This window comes from Lates calcarifer, linkage group LG15, assembly GCF_001640805.2.
Source record: "Lates calcarifer isolate ASB-BC8 linkage group LG15, TLL_Latcal_v3, whole genome shotgun sequence".
NCBI classification, from domain to species: domain Eukaryota; kingdom Metazoa; phylum Chordata; class Actinopteri; family Centropomidae; genus Lates; species Lates calcarifer.
In genome coordinates this window covers 21,395,890-21,414,504 of record NC_066847.1, presented here as the reverse complement: position 1 = coordinate 21,414,504, position 18,615 = coordinate 21,395,890, and the positions used below count along the sequence as shown (strand labels likewise).

The 18,615-nt window shown below is 43.9% G+C and overlaps 1 protein-coding gene across 4 annotated transcripts; it reads left to right on the top strand.

Moving 5' to 3' along the window:
- Positions 1-2,498: 2,498 nt before the first annotated feature.
- On the top strand, positions 2,499-18,321 carry LOC108891996 (ataxin-1). Of its 4 annotated transcripts, XM_018689427.2 has the most exons (4): positions 3,382-3,483; positions 5,072-5,200; positions 10,140-12,223; positions 13,286-18,321. In XM_018689427.2, exons 3-4 carry the CDS (start codon positions 10,418-10,420, stop codon positions 13,979-13,981), a joined length of 2,502 nt encoding a protein of 833 aa, XP_018544943.1. In that variant the 5' UTR covers positions 3,382-3,483; positions 5,072-5,200; positions 10,140-10,417; the 3' UTR covers positions 13,982-18,321. The 4 variants fall into 4 exon arrangements, with proteins under 4 accessions (XP_018544969.1, XP_018544934.1, XP_018544943.1 ...); XM_018689453.2 differs by lacking the exons at positions 3,382-3,483; positions 5,072-5,200 and adding an exon at positions 2,499-2,579; XM_018689418.2 differs by lacking the exon at positions 5,072-5,200 and having other exon boundaries at positions 3,380-3,483.
- The last annotated feature ends 294 nt before the right edge of the window (positions 18,322-18,615 follow it).

Here is an 18,615-nt window from a genome sequence, read left to right as displayed (position 1 = left end):
CAGGATGAAATCTGTTTTGTTCTGGTGAATTTGGCTTTCACCACATGCACAGTATCTACATGAAACACAGTCAAAGAACTCAGGCTAATGGTGTCCTGCAGTAAAACCACAACCAGCTGACCGAGAAGCGTGACTTTTGAATGATTTATTTGCTGTCTATCATGCCGAAGGAATCTGTTATCCTTAGCAACATAAATACAGAGAATGTTTTATGTTTTGGCTGATATAATTTGTTTGTGAGATGTCTGTGGAAAAGAGGAATAGTAATAGTAGTCATTTTGATGTAACAGGTTGATTGAATGGTTGTTCATCTACTCCCCCACACCAAGCAGCCACTGCCTCAAACATGAATCACACTGCACTCTTAAATGTTTTGTGGGAAAAACATTCAGACCCTGAGTTGACAAAGCATTTCCAAACTTGGTCTCTCTGATGTAAAATGACAAATACAATCATAATGCAGCTGAAAGAAATACATCACACCATAGCTAGTCTCTTGTAGGCTTTTGTAAATAACCATTTCCCATGAAAAGAAAGACCCTGGCCTAATAATAATTTTAAAATAAAAAGGACATTCACGTCATTTCATCTGTAGACATTTAATCCAAGGTCTCTGTTCAAGGTCACTTTGAAGTTAGGGCTGCACTCAACAATTCCTCTATTGTAATTAAGCTTAGAATCCAGTCACAATCTCTCTGAGATTTTACGATGAAAGTGTACACTATTAGCTGATGAAAATAATGGAATTGAATAGATAATATGCAGTATATGCATAATATTCTCATCCTCTCACAAGTGCATGCACTCAGAGAGGTGAGGTCAGTATCACCTGCCTGGTAGATTTGCTGTGCCTTTGCTCTTTTCATTAACTGCCGAATTCACTGGCTTTCAATAGGCTCTTTCAGTGTGTCATGCTACACCACCATTGAGCTACAGCCACGTTGCCACCCATCTTTCTTAATGGGGACTGGAGACTGTGGAGCTGCCTTGTTGCCATGGCAGCAAGCGCTTTCACATTCTCCCCACATAGCGTGGAGTGTGCATGTTGTTCCCTCCAAACTGGAGCGCGCCACAGCAGAGACAGGTCTGCTCTCAGACAGGACCGAGCCAGGGTTATTTACCTCCCGCTCTGATACCAGATGCCCTCTTAATCCCACCACCCACACTCCACTTTCCATGCTCTTTATTACTAATGCATAGTGTTTCCCAACGGCTGCTCCCACGTACTGAACTTTGCTTCAACACTTACTTTTTTATATTTCTTCAAGCTTTGTTGGGGCACCTGTGGCTCATTGTCACAGTCACAGAATTGGTGGTTCTGTGATTGGTGTCATGTTTGGAAAGATGTTTGAATAAAAGCATCTTATAAATGCAGCCAGAATCACTCAGTTTTTGTTAAATGTTTATCATCAATATATGACAATGTATAATTTATTCAGTTTATACCTGATATAATGTCTTTGACACACGTACAGCTGTATGTAAATCATGTGTTTTTAATTTTGAAGTGATAAAGTCCAAAAATTAGACTTTCTTCATATATCAATGCACTGTTGCCTTTTATTTCATGAACATAAAAAGAGAAAAACATTCAACAGTTAATGTGGCCTGAACAAAAGTTTGGGCCACATTTACTGTTAAATGTTTTTCTACTTTTATGTGCTTAAGAACGTCTTATAATCATTAGACTTTAACTTGTAAAGCAGGCCAAAAATTGTGATCAGTAATTGTTAGCTGATGACATTTCCATTTCCGTTCAAGTGTCTGACCCTTCAAACCTTGTGGTAACATTCAGCAATCATGGGCTCCTCTAAACAACTGACTGAGGGTCTGAAAATGAAGCTGGTGCCTATAAAGCAGTGGAGAAGACAAAAAGTGATCAGGGCGCTTTTGGCTTGAAATCTGAACTGTCTGAAATTTCATTAAGAAATGGCAGTCAAAGGGAAATTGTGGGAGTCAGGACAAGATCTGGAAGACTAAGAGTACTTTCAGAAAATAAAACCGCGTATTTGCCGGGCCCCAACATGACTGCAAATGATCTGCAGAAAGGTTTAGTTGACAGATGAGTGGCTGTGCATTGTTACACCGCGCAGCGCTAATGCACAAACAGGGTCAACATGGAAGAGCCATTACAAGGAGCCCATTGCAACATCTTGGATCACCCAGAGTCGCTCTGGTGCAATGGAGACATGAAGTTAAAATGGGTACCAAGCCGTGTTTATTATTTAGCTGCTTGACAAACTGCGGTGCATTAAGGTTTGAAGTAGGGCTCATTATGTATTGTCTGATTGGTGGCACTCTTAAAGACAAAATATTTGCCCAGGGATGCGCAAACTTTTTCATACAACTGTATCCACGAGCACGTGTTGGGTTTCTTTTCGTGTTGTCTCTGAAAGTAAAGTAAGTAGGCTATCTTAGAAGTCCCCCCCTCAAAAAGAGCAAATGGATTAGTCCACCGCGTATGAAAAATGTTCTATCGCGATATTTTCATTGATACTGATGCTAAGAACTCCAAAATGGTCTTGTATCTTTCTTAGAAAGTAAAAGACCCAAAGGGAAAAGACAGGCAGAGTGAAAAGGTAAACAATCAATGGGAAAGTGTCAACATCACATGCTAGCAGTGTTTCAGAACGGTATGCTATATGTAGCTAGCAACAAGCTAATCGTTTCAGCGCTACAATGCAGAAATTCATTTTCGGTGTAGGGGCCAGAATGAGATGTCCGCCATTGTCTTGTAAAGCTTTTATAAAGATGTAAAACCTCACAGAAAAAGCTCGGTGAAAATTAACAAGATACATTAACTCAAACACTGTACTTCAGTACAGTTTTGAAGAATTTCCTTTAATTTTGTAATTGCAGTTTTTATGCTACTTTACACTTCTGCTTCACTATACTTTCATACTCTATAATAGTTATTTAACAGAGATATTCACCACCACTTTACTTAAAAACTACTAAAAAACAAGTGATAAACTTATAAAATATGATGCATCCTTATAGATTAAAGGCCCCGTATAGCTGCACAGGTGTGTGCAATGATGTAATGAATGCTTTAACATTTGGTATTTATTTTGATGATATTACTTTTACTCAAATACAGTTTTTAATAATGGACTTTTGTATTTTTAAATTGTGGTACCTTGAAATTTATGAGCGCTTTCACCACTGTCATATGGAACAGTACGTCTGAAAAGCTGTTTGAACCTTTGTTCCAGGAAATGTTTTGAAAAACTTAAGTTCATTAATGCAAACTAATGCACACCATGGGAATGAGCTTGCTATTTCCCATATGTGACTGTTTGCACCATACATGCTCTCTTGTCCTGTGTATGTGTGTGTGAGGATCAGTTTTACATGTCTGGACATGTCTGCTGCATTAAAGGAGGCTCAGTAAGCCACAGTTAGTGCATGGTGAGGATGCAGAACAGAGTACAGGGTAATGATGCTTGGATAATTGTTTGCTGGACACCGAACAGTTTCAAGGTAATATGATTCATCTCCTCAGAATTGAGCTGTGTGAGGTCATTGTTGAAAAAGTTCCCCCAGTACTTAAATTGGAACTTGTGTTTCACTGCGCAGAAAAGGTCATACAGTGTTCTAACCTGCAGCAACTGGAGCCCACTTGAGTTTCTGTGGTGTTTTCTGCTGAAGGCTACTGAGTATGAGTGTTTGAGTGAGAGAGAACACTGAGAGGCAGTGTGTGGAGACATTTGTGTGTTTAAAAATGGAGGACTGTAAGCATAATTCAGTGCTGATTTGCTGAGACAGTGAAGTAGAATGCTACTGCTGCAAGTCCTCTTACCATTACTATCGCTACCTCACTACAGAATTCACACTTCTACTACTACCACTGCATTACAGTTACTCAGACAACCATCAGCTTTTAGTAGTTAATGTGTGTAAGATGTCATAGATCTTGTTGTGGTTTGGAGCACTCCCTCTTATTATGTATGTACCACACTGAGGAATGTAACACTTGTAGCATAGCCTACAGTTGTGTGTGTGTGTCTGTGCTCAGAACACATGCAACTAGGCCAGCAAAACCCCTCTGTCAGGTTGGACCACAATAATCAGCATCCAGTAGTGCTCAGTAGTATCTGTACACCTGTCAACAAAGATGAAATATTCCTGATCTGTGTTGAAGACTTTTCCTGCACAGAAATGCAGAGTGAAGTCTTTGATCGAGCTACAAACAGCAAGACAGATTTGACAGTTCTGTCTTCATGCAGTCTCACTCTTGATCCACTCAGAACAGCAAACATTTTTTCCTCCGTGCAACTCAAGCTGGATTTTTGAATTCTCACAGGAAAGATTATTTCAGCTCACTTGGCTGGCATTAATTCTGACCTTCAATTTACAGTGAGCCATTTCAAGGCAAGGAAACCGCAATCTCTCGTAGATCCCCTTATGCTTCACGATGGGGTGTTGTCATGTCGTTCTCCATTCCCTTGCTACGGGGATTGTGTAGTTCCTGCGGTTTACATTGGCTCGGTAGCTTCTTTTGAAGAAATATGAGTCACAGTAGGAAGATGAGGCTGTAGCCCCTTGGCAGGAAAGACGCACATGTTTTTTTCTCAGGTTCAACAGCTGGGGAAACACATCTTATCACTTCAGTGGTTCAGTGTGTATGTGTGTGTTATCTGCTGTAGATCACATGTGCACTCGATTTATGTCTATGTCTTCCAGCTTGCTGCAGTTTACAGCAAACAGTGACTATACAGAGGATCTGCAAATACATGCCTGAATGTATATAGGTACTGTGTGTTCTAAACATAGCCTGCATTTATGTTAGTAGTCTGTACAAAACAAGTTCAGTGGGTTCTACAGCAGTGATTTTCACATTGTCACAGATTGGTTAGGCCCAAAAGAATGCCAGTTGGGTTGAGGAGTAAAGAAAATATGAAGGAACAATTAATTTATCCCAACTTTTCTTTGTGTAATTTAGTCACAATTGCACAAAATAACCCCCACCCAAGAGCCTTTGTGGGTGTAATACTACTTCACTCAAGGAATGTTGTAGCAGCAGCAGCAGCAGCAGCACTACTCCAGTATCCTCTGTGTTTCCCCCCAGCCTGCAGCCTAGATGGAGGGGACACCTTGCAGAGGAACAGATAGCTGGCCTGGACTGTTGGTGAGGTGCCTGTCTGCAGTCTGGCTCTCTCCGCTGTGTGCTGTATGGGATAAGGAGGAAGGCTTTCGGGTGAGGAGGGCCCCTGGTGCCAAGTGACTGGGCAGTTGGGGTGGTGGTGGTGTTTATCAGCACTGCCTGCCTGCCTGCACTGAGGGAAATATCTCTGGGGAAGAGATGGGGGGGCGGGGGGTCTGGGGAGACCTGGGGGAGGGTGGTAGCAGGTTACTCAGAGTCACTTTGCGGCTGAATAGAAGCTGAGACTCTGTAATTGTAGGGCAGCTCACAGGGCAGATTAGGAGGAGATTTGTCTCTACAGGGAAAATTCATATGAAAATGAACAAGAACAAAGCGGTGCATTAAAACAGCTTTGACGTGCTAACACAGCGAACAATTTAATCCTCCGTTGGTTTGCGTGCGTGCATATGTGTTAGTATCTCTGCTTGTATGTGCCAGCGTGAATATCCCACAGTTATTCACATTCATGCAGTATGTCTGTCTGAGCAAACCCTCTCTGAATCTCCAGCTCTCTCTCCCTCCCTCACCCTCAGTCTGTTGCGCCCTCCCCCTCCTTCCCTCTCTGTGTGAGCGTAGTCTGGGCGCTGAGCCAAGTAGAGTGTGTTTTTTTGAATGAATACCTGATGCGGCTGATGAGGCTGGCTGGGGGAGGAGCTGTGTCAGTGGAGTACTGAGAGAGAGAGAGAGAGAAAGAAAGGAGGGAGGATGGTAGAGAGGCAGAAATACAGAGAACGAGTGAGAGAGAGAGAGGGAGGGAGGGAGAGAGAGAGAGCGAAGCAGCCAGGCAGAGAGGGAGCTGGCGGTCTGGTGGCCTTGCATAACACACGTTGAAGCAGCCTTGCGCACAGGACTTGCTGTGAGCTTCAGCAGTGGGGAACTTCCTTTACCGTCAGCCTGCAGGGGCAGCGTAGCTTCCAAACCGGAGAGTCCAGAGAGGAAGGCAGAGCTGGAGCAAGCTACAGCACAGGCTCCAGGAGAGGAGAGCGGCACAAAGGAGAGATTCAGGAAGAGGAGTCCTAGGAAACACGTCTCCAGCACACATACACACAAACGCACGCACACACACACACACACATACTGAGAGGCAGGAAGAATCCTTGGACATGCTCTGCAAGCAGTGGCTGTGGAGAGACTGGTGAGCTATTCTTAGTACTCTAACCAGAGGAGGGGAGGAGGGTGGGTTGTCTCTTTTCTTCTTGATTTGTGGCATAGTAGTATTTTCTGCCCTGCTACTACACTCATGTGCTCTCACTGTCATTCTAAAGCCCCCAGAGGCTACAGTCACAGCATCTGTCCAGAGTCACAGTTGTAGGATTCAACAGCATTGATCCTGTGTGGTTGTAGTGGCACTCGCTGCGAGGTACGCCTGCGTACACATCTCTGCTTGTATAATGTGAGATCGGTGTGTGTCGAGCGGTGATGCAGAACTCTGGAGTCATTGTGAAGACAAACAGCCTGAACCCCACTGCCTGTTCTTACTGTCTGCTTTAGTCTGCCACACGGTCGGTCCGCCTCTTAAAGGCACAGGCACTGTTGTACAGAGAAGGGGCAGCAAAATGGCTCTTTCGGGTATCAGGAAAAGCAGTACACTGTATTGATCTGCTGTGTGGTTAAAGCAGCTGTGTTTTTAACTGGGTTAAGGTGAGGTCCTCTTTATATGCAGCGAATCACACATACACACACATACATATTGTCTTCCACAGTACCTCCCCCTCCGTTTCATGCCGGAGCTTAGATTGATAATGATGTTTTTGTTTTCTATATATAGCCATTTGCTGTACGGGGTTTTCACTGTGTATCTATGACTAGTCTAGCAGGTGAAACTTGATGTATAGCAGCAATGACAACAGGTTTATTACCCCAGGATCACTGCATTAGCGTTTTGTATGAATTTTTCTACATATCAGGACACTGTCACTAAATAATTGCCTCCCTGCATCATCGTGCTGCAGAGAAATGTTCTTGCTATGAAGTGGATCAATGGGAGGAGTAAATAGTGGGTCTTGGAGCATGCGAGACGACCCAGGGCTCAGGCGGAGGGGGTGGAGGAGCTGGCGACTGCTGCGTAAGAGAGGCGATGTAACTCTGCTGGGGGGCCTCTCACCTGGAGACAACACAGAGGAGGCTGAATGAAAACATCTCATCTGTGCTCCTGCGCGCGTTGACGGCAGACACACACACACGCACGCCGCTACACCAACCTATTTCTGTGGTTTGTGCAGCTTATTGTGTGGGAGTGTGAGAGAGGATCACATGTGAGGCTCGCTCTATCACTCTGTCTGAGCTGAAAAGCATCAGTGTGATGAACGGAACAGTGAGCGTGTCCCCCCCCAAAACATCCCTGTTGTCACCCCTCCATGCGTGTCTCAGAGGTGACAGTCCCGGTGCTGGGGGACTGACTCGGGGATCCCATGCTGTCTGACTTGCGCTGACAGTCACGTCTTGAAAGCTTGCCTTTGTTCTCCATAGTATCACACAGGCCATATGTTTGTTGGTGTCCGTGTTCTAATAATAGGCTGACGCTGGAAGATCTCGAGAGGCTTTTCGCTGCTGTGCTGTCTTGTGTGTGTGTGTGTGTGTGTGTGTGACCATGTGCTGTGTACAGGTCAAATGAGGAAAGGAGAGACACCTTCTTTAAGAGCGCCCTGTTTTACCTGTAGTCTGTTGACACTAATGGTGTGTTTTTGTGTGGTGTTTGGAAACAGAGCGCGCTGGCTTTGTCTTCCAGTGCAGCTGTAATCACAGGGGGTACTTGTACTTCAAACGTGATGTCATTACAGTGTTGACATGGTGTTGCTGAGGTGGGGTTGTTGCCACTGAGCGATGCTGTGCAGCATCGCTGAGGCTGTAGCAGCGGCTGTGTTGCTGATCGGGGATCTCTCAGTGAGGCGGGGGCTATGGCGCTCTGATGCTGCAGGCGCTGCTCAATGTGGGTCAGGAGAAGCAGCACTCTGTCTTCTCCCCGTTCCCTATTCTCTCTCCCTCTTTCCTATTCCTAATCTTCTTTCTTTCTCACCCCCCCCCCCCATCTTACTCCCTTTCCTCCTTCTACACAGTTCTGTCATCTTACATTGCCTTTCTCCCACTCCTCCCCCTCACTCTCCTCTTTCTCTTTCTGTTTCTCTCCAGCCCTGCTGCTCTCCTCCTTTGTTACATCTGGTGGATCTACCAGGCTGTATGGTTAGATGAATTGCACGGTTTGAGGTTTTCGCCGCATTTGGATGCAGTGACCTTGTCAAAGCCCGCGTTAAGAGGTAGATGCATCTAAATAGACACTGACCAAGGTCGCCTTCTGTGTCCCCCCCCTTCTGTCTTTATGTAACATGTCTGTGGCTGCCTGCTATAGTGAACCTCCTCTGTTATATACGAAAATACAATTTAGTTCTGTCAAATAGCCTGGCTCCTCTGAATGGAATGCAGGGGGAGAAAAATGAATGGATGGATGTATGAGAGTGTGTCATACACTCCATCTCTGTGGTGCCTCTGGCTAATGAACAACTCAGAGTCCTGTGCATTGACCCACAGATAAGCCTGCAGGAAAGAACAGTCAATCTGGAAAAGAAACTGTGAAAAAAATGAGCTTGTGGGAAGCGAAAGGTTGCACATTATTGTTGTTGAATTAATAGATGCATTGCATGCTGTTTATGGGTTTATGGGTATGTTTGTGGGTATGCATACACGTGAATCTACAGTATGTGAGACTATATATTTTAGCAGCCCTGCAGTCAAACATTAATAGTGGCTACTGTCGCTGCTGCTGTGGCTTGTTGACATATTTAGGTACCTTTCACTAACCCACATCATAATTTCCAGTAACCTCTCAATTTCCAGCTGGAAATAAAGAGTTTGTTGCAGCGCACTTTTAACCTAGCCTCCAGTCTGCTTCTCACTAACCCAAACTCTTAAGAGGGCCTACTCATTCATTGTTTGTTGTCCACTTTGTATTCCCTTGAACTTTGAAACACCACTCAAACGGGGTACAGCGGAAAGCCATTGTTGAAACATTTTCAAGTACTTCGGCAATAGCAACAGAGGTCCAGCAATGCTTCTTGCAGAATGTTCCATAATCAAATTTCAAGCCATATTGTTTTCACTTCATTTTTCTGATGTGTCCACTGACCCAGAGTTCCTGTCTGGAGGTGGATGTTATATTTACAGTAGTCCCATTGACTCAACACAGGGCCTGGTGGTGTTAAAGCAAAGACAAAAGCATAAGCTCCTCTGAGGCTGTTACTCTGTGCTGTTATCCTTTCACTCTGCTCTGCTTTCGTACCCTAGAGCCTGGAGCAAGATAACAGCCAACAGCAATGCACATACGCTTAGCCTGTACACATGAGTATGCACACACACACACACACACACACACACACACACACACACACACTGCATCTCAGGAAACTCCTGCCTGGTGTTGAAAACATGAAAGAGCCCTCTCCACGTTATGTAAACGATGACACACAACATCGTACTGTACTTTCCTGTGTCATTCGCCATTACTCATGGAAAGGCTGGCTGAGATTTGACAGATTAGTCCATGTAGATGCTCGAGGGGCATCTTTAGAGGTTGATCTTGGAGAAACGTGTACTGAGAATGGTACAATGTTGTGTTCAAGTGGATTAGAAAAACACAAATCAGATGCAGTAGTTGTACCAGGTACCACCTTGTGGCAAAACAGAGTACAGCACTGAAGCAGGGACATTTTTAAGAGTGAAGTATTTTGGTGTTTGCTGTTTTGCATTTGCAGCTCTGCAGGAACATTTTGTTAATATGGTTCATAAACACAGGCTGTGCTTACTGGGCTAGTTCTGCTGTGCAATTAGACTAATGAGACTGAATTGAATTTTAAGCCAAGCCAAGTCAACTTAAGTCAAGTTCATTTCTATAGCCTGTATGCAGAGGAGGGCTTTAAAACCTGTAAGCATATCATTAGGACTTTTTAGTTTAATTACACATTACCTGAGTGATCTGATTTGAGCTTCCTTCTGCCCTCAGGTTACTGCAGACATTGTGGAAGAGGTGAATCTGTCAGAGATGATTCCTCATGAAGTCTATGGAGCTCATTTTGTGAGCTGGAGTGACTTCATCTTCTCTGGTCTGAGACCTGGAGCTGTCTACCAGTGAAAACAAAGAGAGTCACAGCCACACAACACACAGAGAGGACAGCCCCAGCACACAACCACTGAGTGGAGGTGAGAGAGAGAGAGAGAGACACAGCACTGGCAGAGGATCTCAGAAGTAGTATCAGGGAATATTAAAACCACACTGGAACAATGAAATCTAACCAGGAGCGGAGTAATGGATGCCTGCCTCCTAAGAAGCGTGAAATTCTGGCTCTGGAGCAGAGGCCCGTGGTAGTAGCCACAGCGACGCCCCCAGCCGCAGTGGTGACCGACAGTCCCCACACGGAGAACTTGGCGTGGCTGGCAAGTGTAGCCAGTGAACGCTGCAAATCTAGGGATGCAGAGAGCCCAAGATGTCCCATGTCCTCCACTTCCTCCTCTTCTCCTTCCACTTCTGTCCCTTCCTCGACCACACCTTTGTCTGCAGTGCCCCTGGCCTCTCTGCCTGCAGTTTACCCCACCGCCCTGCCCCAACAGGCCGGGACTATCCAGTTTGCGCAGCTGGGACCCAACGTTCAGTTCATCAGCTCAGGGCCCTATGCTGGCTACATCTCCTCTCACATCATCTCGACAAATGCTAGCTCTGTGCCTAACAGCTCTGCCATAGTGGGACAGCGTCCGCAGGTTGAAAGTTACACCACTGCCCTCATCTCTCCCAACACCAAAGGAGAGCAGCAGTTTCAAATAGGCCTCTCCCCCACAGAAATGGCGCCTGTGTCGCTACCAAGCTCTCCCCAGGTCACCAGCCAGTACATCCATCTGGACAGCAGAACACCTCTGACTGTCAGCGGAAACGCTGTCACGTCACCCACAGCCCACCTTCAGCTCCACCCTCACGCAGCCGTCCTCCCTCAGACACTTACCCTCGCTCCCTCCCAGCTGGTGGTTCAGTATGCAGATGGTTCAGCTGGAAAGAAACCAGAGGGACATGCTAAGGGTGTACTGAATGGGGAATTGGAAGTGGTCAAACAGGCAAAAGCCCCCAGTCTGCCAGCGAACCATCAGCAGGTTCAGAGCTATGAAGCCAGACACATCCTTCTGCCTGCAGACTATGGCCAAAACCCCGCAGGACTCCAGACCTCCTTGGTGCTGGTGGCCCAGCCCAACCATGGAGTTGAACATGAAGCTGGCTCAAATAAGATTTCCTTAGTCCAGACTGAAAAGGGAGGCATCTGCTTGGGGAAACCAGTGTCCAGATCTTCCTCTTTCACCTCCCTCTCTTCCTCAGAGGTGGTGAAGTCTGTCACTCCTCATACAGTCATCCAGACCACTCTACCCCCGGAGGAGCTGCCAGCCAGTCTCTATTCCTCCACACAGCCACCTATCATTGGCTATATCACCAGTGCTAATCAGCACGCTGTCAGCTACCATGCAGCACTGCCCCAGCACCTTGTCATCCCAAGCGGCCAGTCCCTCCTCATCCCAGTCAGTGGTGCCAATAACGGCACAGAAATCGAGGTCAGTCGTACTGTCAGCGCCCTGACTGCTACCACCACCCCTCAAATATCCACTGCCATGCCGCACGCCTATCTGGCCACAGCCCTGTCCAAGTGTGAGGCGCTTGGGCCAGATGGAAATCAACCACCCCCCGCTGTCGCACAGGCTCCAGTGCTGCCGGTCCTGCCCTCAAACCCGGCCCCTGCAGTGGTGGCAGCTCCCTCCCCGACCCCTGCCCCTGTCCCAACCCCGGCCCCTGTTTCCATCCAAGCCTCCCCCTCCATTTCCTCCTCCTCTTCCCCTGTGGCACTTCCTCCATTCTTCATGCGAGGCTCCATCATCCAGCTGGCTGATGGGGAGCTGAAGCGTGTGGAGGACCTCAAGACGGAGGACTTCATCCAGAGTGCTGAGATTAGCAGTGAGCTGAAGATTGACTCCAGCACTGTTGAACGTATTGACAGTGGGCAAACTCCCAATGCTGTGGTCATACAGTTTTCCGTGGGAGAGCTCAAAGCCCAGGTATGATATTCCAGATACATTTTTGTTGATTGATCATGAGTTTAATTTTTCAAGTCATTATTAACAGAATTTGATCCCTCAAGACTTTGGCGCCCTCTAGTGACAGTTTAAAAAACTCTTTGTGGCAGACAGCAATGCTTAAACACAAAATAAATAGGCAGCAGTATTCTACATTTCGAAGAGATGATGAAATTGATGAGAAATTTAATTCTAAAATCCACTTGTTGCAAGACGAGGTGAACATCCCTCACTCTCACAGCATCTTTAGCTGCAAAAATAGTTTCAAAATCCATCACTAAGAACAGTCTTACTTCATATCATTTTTTTCAGTCTGCTGCTTCCTTTCATTTGTACAACATAGACATTGTTTTAAAGGCTTAAAGACACAAATAAATGAGGCCCGCCATGGGCTACAGACTAGATGCCAATCATGTTATTTGAGAGTTTGAAATTTATCTGTCATATTAATAATTTAACATCAATTCATAATTTCTGAAATTTGTTTTTGCTAGACTTTGACGAAGATATGTACTTAGTGGGACATTTTGCAGAAAAGTAATCTTGTCATTGCTGCTCTGGACAAAGTATGTAATAGTGACATTTTTACAAATCTACCTTAAACATATCTATGATCCAGTTAATGTAATTTATTTACAGATATATACAATATATCTGTGATAAGCTTAAATGTCATCAGCTTTAAAACATTGCAGGCTCCACTGTTGACTTCACCAGTTTTCAACAGAATAGTCTGTTCTATTCAAGTGTCCCACTAAGCTATGACAGTGTCAAAGTGAGGCTGTGAGCCACTGATATTTTATTATTTACACCTGGGCATTTCCTGCTGTGGCATATAAAAATGTAATCTCTGCAAAGGGCCAAAGTTGTGTTGCTCTACAAACAAAAACTTGAGCCAACAGAATCATTTGCAAGATGCTATAATCCTTCTAAAATCTTTCACATAGTAGCTTTGAACGGTTGTGTTCCTTTTATAAATCCTTTTCATTTTTCAGCTTGTGTTTTGCAGAGAACTAACTGTGTTGTGAATTTGCTCCTATCCAGGTGTGTGTAGAGGTGCTGGTGGAGTACCCCTTCTTTGTATTTGGTCAGGGCTGGTCGTCCTGTTGCCCAGACCGGACCACCCAGCTGTTTGAGCTGTCCTGTGCTAAGTTGTGTGTGGGTGATGTGTGTGTGTCGTTGACCCTCCGCGGGTTGAGGAATGGTTCGGTGACAGACAGCCAGGCTTTGGGGACTAAGCTGAAGACGAGTCACCTCTCTGACTCCTGTCACAACGTGGATGCCACTGTAAGAAACAGTATGAGTCCAAACGCTGCAGGCAGTAATAGTGGCCTCCTAATGAAGGCCTCCAGCACAGATAGGCTGGAGAGGGAGCAGGTAACTGGACCTGGACCAGGACTAGAGCTACCACCGGGATTGGGAGTAGTTCCAGGACCAGTGGAGGGGATCTACGGAAGTGGACAAATGCTGACAGCCTTGGGGACTGGAGAAGTAAGACAGGAATCAGTGAAAACAGACATGCCTGCTCTTACCAAAATACAATGTGGTGATCCAGAGAGACCCACAGTCCGCAAGAGACGTTGGTCAGCGCCAGAGAGAGACCAGACTGAGAGAGCTGAGGAGGAGCCTCCTCTGACTCTGCCCAAACCCTCTTTTGTCCCTCAGGAGGTTAAAATCAGCATAGAGGGCCACTCCAGTACCGGGAGTGAAAGGTGCTTGAACAAAAGAGTAGACTGTTGAGAGAACTTTAAGGAATTTTAAATACCTGTGGTTTGCTTTGTGTTTATCCTCTCTGTTTTCTCTCTATCCAGACTACTGTAATATAGACTGAGTTTACACAGTATTTACATGTTTTCTTTTCTTTCACACAAGTCTGGTATTTACGATGAAGTTCAGCAGAGCACCTTCATAAGTGGTATCACACATGAGATCAGTGCAATCAATACTGAAAGCAAAAATGAATGCAGCGTGAATGTTGAGTATGAATGGCAGTCAGTCACCTGAGTGACATTTCACTTCGACATTTGATCTCTTTTGACACGTGGCTTAAACCTGTTGAATGCAGACCAGTCAGCCATTCCTCTTATCACGCGAAAAAAGCACAGACCCCGATGTCAGCGTGTAGAGAGTGGGTAACCATATTTTGACTGTGATTCTGTTTCTTTCACTGTTTATGTGGTTTGATTTGACATTTATGAGAGACTTGTGGTGTTTCAGTGACGATGCTCAATCATCATGGCTGTGATTTATGTTGCCTTGTTTATCGGATGAGGTTTTTAGTTTTATTTCCATATTTTTAATTTTCATACCATTACAGATGCGTGCTACCACCGTTGGGTTGTGCCACTTGTCTCCACATGTATGTTCTTGTGTGTTGGTTTGTATGTGATTTTTCGTGTGGCTGTCAGATGGAGCGCAGGTGTCAGGTGTTTGTGTGGCTGGTAGCTGTGAGCTCAGTTGTCAGTGTAACCTGCAAATATCACAACTGAAAAGGCCTGAATGTAAACCAGTGAATTTGTCCTCAATATTGACTCATGGAGTCATACATGTGCTGATTCCTACAACAGTGATGAGTATGCTGAGAATCTGATACCACAGCTTTTGCAATATGTGGGTGACAGCAGTTGAGTGCATTCCTCTGATGAAGTTCCTCAGTCAACTTTACCTTTATAGTTTGTTAGCAAAGTCTGGCATCTCCTTTCAAGGACGACATGTGTTTGTGTTTTACCCCGACTGCTATGTGCAGCATTTTAAATATGAACAAAAAGGGAAAAGGTATTTCTTTCTTATACCTCTAAATGAGTTTTTAGCCAATCTTTGTTTGCCCTTATGCCCTTATACTGCAGTATAAAACCATAGTTGGCTAACTTTGCTAATGACATTAAGTGATTTTTTTGGCCACTTGGGAGCAGTGCAGCAAACAGGAAACATTACCTTTTGAATTTGATTTGGCAAATATGTTAACCAACAAGAGCAACATTAGCTTTCATCTGGAATCATGTTTCAAGCAGCCTATTGAATCTAAGTCCAGCTCATTCTGCTTTTAGCTCTGTTTTGGTCCTGGGGGAAATGTCTGGCTCTGAAGTTACTAAATATTCCATCACTTTTAGAGCTTCTTTATTGAAAACAGCTTCTGTTGCGTGTGAACCAAAACAGTAAAGTTTTGGGCCATAAAACCAAAACAATTAGCTGAAAGATGCTAAAACTCCCTGTAGAGCTTCAGGGAACTGTAGTGTTTGCTAATTATTCTCTATAAGGGTTCATCACCACGAGCAACCCTTTTAACATTACTCATAGGCTTCTGACCCACTGTCAATATAAAAATATTGAAGAGAGCAACATTAAATGCAAACACACCATAAGATAAATCAAAATCAGGACACAATAATTACTTATTGATGGCACCTTCCTATTCTATTGAACTATCCTTTAAAGAAACTATGGCCTTAGATATAAATGTACCTAGTTGACAACAGCACATGGTTTTTAAGGTTTTACTATTAAAACTTATTTTCCTCAATGATGGTATGCCGTTCTTAGGGCCATACCTGGTATATCAGAGTACTGCTGTTTTGATTAGAACAGCTTTCTTTCTGTTAGTAGATTTGTTTTTTAGAGTAGAGCCAAAATAAATATCCTACAGTTCATACTCAGGAACAGTATGTGTCTGTATGTATGTCTGGTGTGTATGTCTGTGGTGTGTGTGTGTGTGTGTGTGTGTGTGTGTGTGTGTGTGTGTAGGTATGTGTGTGTGTAGGCCTGAGACAGTGCATGTCCACAGTCACACACTCCGAGCAGCAGCACTTTGATGACGCATCCAGCAGGAGTGCGGCGTTGGTGGTGGTGGTGGTGCCCCTGTTCCTCAATTATTAGATATAACGAGAAGAATAAACTGACTGTTTCTCATCATGTTATGTCCTACAGGTTTATCATTGAGAGGAAACAATATATACCAGGACAGGGAATGTAAACACACATAGGTCAAACTATCTTAACTTTATTTTTGATGACTGATAAAGCTACTATTCAGAGAAAGAAAGAAAGAGTTGTAGAGTTAACTAGCCAGTTGGTGTTGATTGTGTACAGTAAATTGTATCCTAGAAAGTGTACAGTGTGTGTATAGATATTCTAACCCTTATGTAGCCTATGTACTGTATGTGCCACAGCGCCTCCTTCTTCAGTCATTCCATTAACTCACCATTATCAAGTGGTCCTGCTATCCTTTTTGTCAGTTCAGGTATTGATCTAATGTTCATGAATGTGCTACAGTTCTTCAGGAGCATCTACATAATTTGGCCTCCTCAGAATTTAATTTGACTTGCACACTGTAACATACAGTATGTGTGAATATGAACTGCAGTTTGTCACAATAGCCATTAACCTTTTAGAACTCCTGAAAGGTGTTTATTGTAAATCCAGTAACGAGACTGTTCTCTTCTGTTTGTGTTTGACTGCTCAGGCTCAACACTGCCCAGTGACTGTTCTCCTCCAAAACTATGTGGTCTTATATTCTTCACTGTTACAAAGTGGAGCTACTGTTTCATCAGTTTGTCTTTGTAGCCATTCTTCTCTCTGTAAGCCTGGCCTGTGTTTGTACTTTCCTTAAAGAAATTGTTATTTTTCAAATGCAGACCTAAAATGACACAGTGACATACACTATCTATGGAATGTGGGATTAATGCTAAAAGGAAAAGAGTGGTTTTATTCTGCATTTTTCTTATTGTCAACAAGTCCTGTGAAAAGACCCTCTCTGTGGCACTCAGCCCCATACCCATTCCTTTCTACTGAAGACACAAATCTGTGAAAATTGGTCACAGTTACGTAGTTTCATTTACTTACTTTAACAGCTTGGCTCTGTAGTTTTTAGCAAACATTACTCAAACAGGAATAAGTAGTACATTTGTTGGGGACTATTTTCAGCTGTGAATTAACACATTACAGCACCAGGACTATGTGGAACTGACTGTAGAGAAACTACAAAACTTATTTTCATGTTTTTGGACAGTGAAAGTCAGTAGCACAGAGTAATAGAGAGGTATTCTTTTCATGGGATTTGGTGACAATGGCAAAAATATAGAATACTGCCTGCCTTATCATTTACAGTCTGCATACCCACACAAATTTTCTTGCTGGTTAGACCTCTGCTCATGTTGATGCGGGAGAAGCTCTGCTGTGAATTAAACAACAGCTCAGTAAGAATGATAAAGTTGGATATTGTCCTGCCCTGTCAAGGCGCAACAATAGTCAAACACAGTCTGAATGTGCCCTCAATGTGTTGAGAAGAGGACTAACTAGACAACATCAGTGAAAACATCTGTGTGGGATGACCACAGATGTCTAGGGGCTTTAAGTGAAACCTTAATATCAGTCTGTTGGAAAGGCTTAGTAACATTATACTCCCTCTCTGACAAATATCCCAGAACTAGGCCCATTCAAATATGTACTTTTCAAAGCCTTTCTTAATAATGTTGAATATGGGGTATAAGCACCACCTTGTGGTGATTTATGGAATTGCACTTTGACACAAGGGGTGGGGGTGGGGTGTTTTAGTTAAACTAATACACATAAGTTTGTACAGCATGTCTGAGAGAATTTGTACACTAACAGTACATCTCAGCGATCTGTAAATAGCCAAAGTCTTCCATTATAATGTTGGTATGACCTTGTCGCCAGTGGAGAGGATAAACACTGATCCCCATGTACAGACCTTTGAAGTGAAGTTAAGTTTCAAGTATACATCATCATTTATTTGACAGAAGTACAGGTTACTGCTTCACCTAAGATATTTTCTTTTGCACCAGCTCAAAAATCCAGGAAATTATGGGAGTCAAAGACTTAAAAAAAAAAAAAAAAAAAAAAAGATTTTGTAATCCGGGTCTGTTTGTTGGATAAATCTCAGCTAAGATACAGTATGTCCTACGTACAGTATGTAGTAAGTATCAATAATGTTCCCTTATTTTGATGGTGTTGAGGTTTGCCAGTCAGAAACTGTTCTTCAGTCAGAAATCTTTACTTCAAATGTTTGATTTTACATTTGATCAAATATATTAAAAGAAATAAAGAGTCTAAAGAAAATCGCAGTATGTCTCTTTTTTCATTCTTTCCTTCCTACATGACGTTCAGGCTCACCTCACAATTTTAAACTAAAGATTTAATATTGTCCGTTTTTGATTTCTCTTCTTTCTGGCAGGGTTTTGTTTTGTGTGTGTGTATGTGAGTGAGACAGAGTGACAGAAAGGGAGAGGGAGCTCTGGCAGTACTTTGAATGTGAATATGTGGTTTGCCAGCTGTGTGACTGTGGTAAATGCTTCCACTTGAGATATGCCTGATAATAGCTTCACCCCCACTCTTCTGATGTGATATTTCCCACAAGT

Coding starts and splice junctions, on each gene's coding strand:
- LOC108891996 (XM_018689453.2), top strand. CDS start 10,418: ATGAAATCTAACCAGGAGCGGAGTAATGGATGCCTGCCTCCTAAGAAG. Junction 12,224..13,285: donor TGGGAGAGCTCAAAGCCCAG/GTATGATATTCC, acceptor GCTCCTATCCAG/GTGTGTGTAGAGGTGCTGGT.